At 35.7% G+C, this 7,543-nt stretch overlaps 1 protein-coding gene across 1 annotated transcript; it reads left to right on the plus strand.

Moving 5' to 3' along the window:
• Nucleotides 1-301: 301 nt before the first annotated feature.
• On the plus strand, nucleotides 302-7,137 carry LOC142357220 (uncharacterized; the record flags this gene model as incomplete). Its single annotated transcript, XM_075408878.1, has 2 exons — nucleotides 302-831; nucleotides 6,841-7,137. Coding segments are annotated over exons 1-2 (724 nt in total), but the record flags the coding sequence as incomplete, so codon positions are not given.
• Between the last annotated feature and the right edge of the window lie 406 nt (nucleotides 7,138-7,543).

Raw genomic sequence — 7,543 nt, forward strand, 5'->3', positions numbered from 1 at the left:
GATTGATGAAGAAAGGTTACATAAAATCAAGACTTTTAATTGGATGAGAAAATTGTTTACTGCGCAGGTACTCTTTAGTGACGTAGACAACAATTTGAAAACCTTTTTTGTTAATTAGTCAAACACCAAGATAGCCGAAAATATATTTGTCATGCATAATAATACTACGTGACATTTACAAATTTTAAATGGCTTTTAATCTTTGGTTTTTCTCAAATTTCGGCTCACTGAAAGTTTTCTAGTTTCTGCTAATTGGTACAAATTGTATGCCATAAGAGCTTTTATGAATAGTCAAAAATTCAACTGTTCATATATTGTGAGCGTTGCATTAGTTTTAGTTTTCAAATTCGTATAAGCAAAAATAATCTCTGAATTCTTTTTGAATGTAATATTCACGTTTCATTATGGCTTCGGCCACGCAAGACAATAAATGCGAGAACTGCCAGAAAGTATTCCAAAATGTTCGGCTGAAACGACTACCTGTTTGCTCACACAAAGTCTGCTCAAAATGCAACCCTGTCTTGTTACGAAAACAGGGCAAACTTAAAGAAGACCAGCTTTGTCCAGTATGCGCTAAAAAGCCACCGGTTCAATTCGTACGACAGAAACATCGGCCAAAAGTTACACCTCGTGAAGGACAAGCCACGAGTCAGCTGACAGCGGATAATACAAGGAGAGATGATCAAGCAGACGAAGCTCAGACAGCCGAAAGTGAGAATTGTGGCCAATTAGCAGATGATAAAGAGGTGGAGGAGGAAACTGATTGTGCTATTTGTACCGAAGTTCTGAAAGAACCTATCACACTACCCTGTGAACACCAGTTTTGTAAAGGTAATTTATGGAGTCGTAATCAATGAGTGGCAGTACTGCTTAATGATTCCCTCGTCCTGAAAAAAAACCTTAAAAAATATTCCGTTTTTCAGAAAGTTCTAGCACATTTTCCTGTAGCTTGGTGATTACGGACCCATTTTTTTGGGCGTAATGAGTATCGTAATAATGTTGAAAACAGCCAAGATTTACATTATTTGTCAAGTTAGCAAAAGGCTCCAAATACCCGGGCCGAGGTGTCAACGCTAAAAAACGCAAAATTATGTAAGATTGGCGTTGAATGCGTTGAATTTATGTAAGATCTTACATAAATTCAACGCATTCAACGCCAATCTTACATAATTTTGCGTTGAATTTTGGCGTAGATCTTACATATTTAGCGTTGAATTTTGGCGTAGATCTTACATATTTAGCGTTGAATTTTAGCGTAGATCTTACATATTTAGCGTTGAATTTAGCGTAGATCTTACATAAATTCAACGCATTCAACGCCAATCTTACATATTTTGCTTTAAAATTTGGCGTAGATCTTACATATTTAGCGTTGAGTTTTAGCGTAGATCTTACATATTTAGCGTTGAATTTAGCGTAGATCTTACATAAATTCAGCGCATTCAACGCCAATCTTACGTATTTTGTGTTGAATTTTGGCGTAGATCTTACAGATTTAGCGTTGAATTTTAGCGTAGATCTTACATATTTAGCGTTGAATTTAGAATAGATCTTACATAAATTCAACGCTTTCAAGCCAATCTTACATAATTTTGCGTTGAATTTTGGCGTAGATCTTACATATTTATTGTTGAATTTAGCGTAGATCTTACATATTTAGCGTTGAATTTAGCGTAGATCTTACAAAAATTCAACGCAATCAACGCCAATCTTACATATTTTGCGTTGAAATTTAGCTTAGATCTTACATATTTAGCGTTGAATTTAGCGTTGATCTTACATATTTAGCGTTGAATTTAGCGTAGATCTTACATAAATTCAACGCATTCAAGGCCAATCTTACATATTTTGCGTTAAAATTTGGCGTAGATCTTACATATTTAGCGTTGAGTTTTAGCGTAGATCTTTTATATTTAGCGTTGAATTTAGCGTAGATCTTACATAAATTCAGCGCATTCAACGCCAATCTTACGTATTTTGTGTTGAATTTTGGCGTAGATCTTACAGATTTAGCGTTGAATTTTAGCGTAGATCTTACGTATTTGGCGTTGAATTTAGCGTAGATCTTACATAAATTCAACGCATTCAACACCAATCTTACATAATTTTGCGTTGAATTTTGGCGTAGATCTTACATATTTAGCGTTGAATTTTAGCGTAGATCTTACTTATTTAGCGTTGAATTTAGCGTAGATCTTACATAAATTCAACGCATTCAACGCCAATCTTACATATTTTGCGTTAAAATTTGGCGTAGATCTTACATATTTAGCGTTGAGTTTTAGCTTAGATCTTACATATTTAGCGTTGAATTTAGCGTAGATGTACATAAATTCAGCGCAATCAACGCCAATCTTACATAATTTTGTGTTGAATTTTGGCGTAGATCTTACATATTTAGCGTTGAATTTTAGCGTAGATCTTACATATTTAGCGTTGAATTTAGCGTAGATCTTACTTAAATTCAACGCAATCAACGCCAATCTTACATATTTTGCATTGAAATTTGACGTAGATCTTACACATTTAGCGTTGAATTTTAGCGTAGGTCTTACATATTTAGCGTTGAATTTAGCGTTGATCTTACATAAATTCAACGCATTCAACGCCAATCTTACATATTTTGCGTTAAAATTTGGCGTAGATCTTACATATTTAGCGTTGAGTTTTAGCGTAGATCTTACATATTTAGCGTTGAATTTAGCGTAGATCTTACATAAATTCAGCGCATTCAACGCCAATCTTACGTATTTTGTGTTGAATTTTGGCGTAGATCTTACAGATTTAGCGTTGAATTTTAGCGTAGATCTTACATATTTAGCGTTGAATTTAGCGTAGATCTTACATAAATTCAGCACATTCAACGCCAATCTTTCATAATTTTGTGTTGAATTTTGGCGTAGATCTTACAGATTTAGCGTTGAATTTAAGCGTAGATCTTACATATTCAGCGTTGAATTTAGCGTAGATTTTACATAAATTCAACGCATTCAAGGCCAATCTTACATAATTTTGCGTTAAAATTTGGCGTAGATCTTACATATTTAGCTTTGAATATTAGCGTAGATCTTACATATTTAGCGTTGAATTTAGCGTAGATCTTACATAAATTCAACGCATTCAACGCCAATCTAATATATTTTGCGTTGAAATTTGGAGTAGATCTTACATATTTAGCGTTGAATTGTAGCGTAGATCTTACATTTTTAGCGGTGAATTTAGCATAGATTTTACATAAATTCAACGCTTTCAACACCAATCTCACATATTTCGCGTTGAAATTTGGTGTAGATCTTACATATTTAGCGTTGAATTTTAGCGTAGATCTTACATATTTAGCGTTGAATTTTGCGTAGATCTTACAAATTTAATGTTGAATTTTTTGAATACCATTTCAGACCACTTTATGAATTCAAAAGTTTTTCAAGTTTGTTTTCAAAAAGTCATTTTTTTCACTGTTTCGAACCCGATACTTCACAGGTGAGAAAAGCGAAGTCAGCAAAATAAAACACTTTTTAGTGCTCTTTTATAGTGCAAAATCCATTTGAGACCATTTTACGATTTCAAATTTTTCAAGTTTTTTTTTCAAAAAATTAACTTTTTAACTGTTTCGACCCCATACTGCACAGGTGAGAAAAATCACTTTTTAGTGCTCTTTTATAGTGTAATGTCCGTTTCAGACCATTTTACGATATCAAAACTTTTTCGAAAAGTTTTTTTTTCGAAAAATTAATTTTTTCACTATTTCGAACCCTATACTCCAAAGGTGAGTAACAAGAAGTCAGAAAAAATCTTCTCTAGTGCTCTTTTATAGTGCAAAATCCAATTCAGACTATTTGAAGATTTCAAATTTTTCAAGTTTTTTTTCAAAAAAATATTTTTTTTACTGTTTCGACCCCTATACTGCACAATTGAGAAAAATGAAGTCAGCAAAAAAATAACCATTTGCTCTCTTACGGTGCAAAAACCATTTCAGACCATTTTAGGAATTCAAATTTTTTTCAAACCTTAAAAAAATTTTTAAATTTTTCCCAGTACTTCTCACATGATAAATGCGTTGAATACGTTGAAATTATGTAAGATCTTGGCTAAATTCAACGAAAAATATGTAAGATCTAGGCTAAATTCAACGAAATATAAGCAAGTTTTACGCTAAATTCAATGGAAAATATATAAGGTCTACGCTAAATTCAACACAAAACATGTAAGATCTACGCTGAATTCTACTCAAAATATGTAAGATCTACGCTTTATAAGGATTGAGGCTCTTAAGGGAACCAAGGTACAGTGGCGCAATGGTAGAAGAGGGGATAAGTAAACAGGAGGTCAGTGGTTCGAGTCCCATACCCAGAGTTCTACGCGTTGATTTTTTGTAAGATCAACGCTAAATTCAACGCAAAAATATGTAAGATCTACGCTAAATTCAACGCTAAATATGTAAGATCTACGCTAAATTCAACGCTAAATATGTAAGATCAGCGGCAACTAGCGTTGACAAGTTGGAAAATTCACCGCCATTTCTTACATAATTTTGCGCTGAATGCGTTGAATTTTTGTCTATAAATTCAACGCATTCAACGCAAAATTATGTAAGAAAATTGCGGTGAATTTTCCGACTTGTCAACGCTAGTTGCCGCTGATCTTACATAATTTTGGCCAAATTCCTCGGCCCGGGTAATCCCAAGATGAGTATTCAGACCCACGGGGCCTCTAATCAGACCATATTGAGATGCACGCGGGCAAGTGTACCGTGAAACACAAAGTACAGTGCTCTAGTGTGTTGCACATTGAAGGCAAATAAGTCGGATCTTTTCAACAATTGCCCCCCCTTTTGCGAAAGGGGGGGCTATTCTTGAATAGAATTTAGGCGAGCCATTTATTAACCAATCAGAGACGACTAATAACTTTCCACGCATGCACATACTATTAAATTGAATAGAATAAAATACACCGTGGTATAGCAATTAGCCGAACCGGAATACAAAGCGAAAAGAATTTCCGACTGGCGGGTCGGTGGGCGCGCTTCGCGCGCGTCGCGGCTTCGCCGCGATTTCCGGATTACATCCCACAGCGCATGAGAGGCTTGGCCATGAACAGCGGTCCGCAATTGCGCTTAAACTAATATTCGGCTATCTAAAGTGTAGGCCAAGTAATATTCTGGTAAAGTATAGCACAAAAGGGGAGGCGATTCTCTACTAGGTACCAAAGGGGGGGCAATTGTTGAAAAGATCCAATAAGTCTGAAAAATGGTCCGATAAGAGTTTAAATGGTGCCCTTAATATAATTGGGGAAGTTCGTGTACAGAAAAAAAATGAACAGAAGGCTCCCGTGCTTCATGACCTGTTCCACCATATTATTCAACGATAGCCATTTTTTGCTGGTTTCTTGTTAATCCTTTGATACTTGATGTTACAATCTACTGTTGGCATCATATTTGCACGTATTTTCTGTTTTCCCTAGTGTTGAGTGAATTTAAAACTTGCAAGAATCTTGCAAGCTGATTCAGAACTTGCAAGATTCTTGCAAGAATCTTGCAAGAAATCAACCAAGGCAAAGAAATAAATCAGTTTACATTTGTTGTAGAAAACACATCTGAAGCAAATTATTGTTTTTTAAACAAGTTACAAAACCAAAATACATGGAAAAAAAATTTAGCCCCAATTCGTAATCTTGCAAGATTCTTGCAAGAATCTTGGAAGTTTATAAATTCTAAAAAAAGTTCTTGATTATATTTAGCAGCTAAAACTAACGAAAACCAAATGAATTGTCATTTACAGGAATAGCGATCATTTTTTTTCTAAAATAACTTTTGAATGTCAAATCTTGCAAGAATCTTACGAGTGTCCTGCAAGAATTCAAATTCAAATAAGATTTTCCAACAAACAACTAAAAATAACCCGAACCATCCAAATCTTTTCCTAGCTTCATCCTGTCTAATGAACGACAAAAGCAACAACTTCCATTTCTCATTTTTTTTCAAACAAACTTTTTTACAGAGAAACGAACAGTCGGAATTTTTAATCACTGATATTACCGGTTTTTGGATCTATTTTGTAGTCACAAAAGTTATTATGCTCAACGTTTGACCAGTATTATTTGACGGATTCAAAAGGAGGAGGTTAACACAACCAGAACATGCTGCAAAATCTCAAAAGTCGGTTCTTTAACTTGACTCAAGAAAATTTTCCGACACAATATCAGCTATATTCTTTTTTTTTCAGCTCGACCAGTCGCCCCCTGTAGCCAGGTAATGGAATTAAAAAACTTTCAAGTTTCTTGCAAGTGAATTAAAAAGCTTGCAAGAATCTTGCAAGTGAATCGAAAAACTTGCAAGAATCTTGCAAGAAGATGGAAGCCGTATGCATTCTCTTGCAAGATCTTGCAAAAAACTGACAGTTTTTTTTGCAGATCTTGCAAAAAACTGCAAAAAACTGACAGTTTTTTAGCTAAAAAACTGACAAAACTTTACAAGAAATGCTGTGGACTTTAACAAAGCAACTTACAACTGTAAAAGTTATTAAGTTGAGTCAAGTAAAGCGATAATAAACTACAATTTCAAATCTTATTGCAGTTAACTGTAGTTGCTGCTATTAATGTGAAACCAAAAATATGCAAGGAACTGGTTAGATTATGACCTTGGTATAACCAATTATTGCGACTCCTTTATTTTGACATCTTTATAATGGCACATATAAATGGTGATGGATATTCCTACCCCTTATTGGGCTATACAAACCATTATGAAGTTATCATTTTTTTCGCATATTTTCTGAGAACAATTTCTTTTCACGGGGTTTATTGCAAAAAAATAGTTCTATGTATTCAAATTGTTAATTACAGAATGTTACGAAAAGTGGGAGGAACGGGCCTCGACATGCCCACTTTGTCGAACAGTTGTAAACGAAGAGAAGCAACGACGACTCATGGAAGCACAAAATGCACGAAGACTTCAAAGGAGAACTCGCACCACCCGATCAGTTCAGCCCCCATTCCCAGATCCTCTCTTCAATACCAAACCGGCCAGTGCCATCGCGACGTCTCTCCTCATGTTGCCAATGTTCGCCATGTTTACGTGTGGCAACTTCGCGGTGAAACACTGTCATGCTCTGATGTTCACAGGGTTCCCATTCTGGACAGGTTAGCATATCATCCCAGGCTGGGGTGTGCGCTCGAAATTGTCTTGGTCCTGACCATTTCGAGCGCACAGCTGACCTTTGTGCGCTCGAAATTACAGGGTCTGGAAGGTGGAATGAGCGCATTTGAGTCTGATCATAGGCATATTCGAGCGCACTACGAGCGCATAAAGACTGTAGAGCGCGATTGAGTCTTGATCAGAGCAATTTCGGTCTGGTACGGTCTGGATCAGGGCGGTTTCGAGCGCAAACCTCAGCCTGGGATAACTACCCCCACGACAAGCTCCACTCTTCAGAACCTGATCAATTGCTCTCGAACGAAATTTGAAGCAATTACTGCAAATGTGTGTGTCTTTTTTATGCAAAATATTCGCGGTTGAGATCAAAAAAATTGTAGCTGAGTGCGTAAG

This window comes from Convolutriloba macropyga, unplaced genomic scaffold, assembly GCF_964194025.1.
Source record: "Convolutriloba macropyga unplaced genomic scaffold, txConMacr16.3 SCAFFOLD_4288, whole genome shotgun sequence".
NCBI classification, from domain to species: domain Eukaryota; kingdom Metazoa; phylum Xenacoelomorpha; order Acoela; family Convolutidae; genus Convolutriloba; species Convolutriloba macropyga.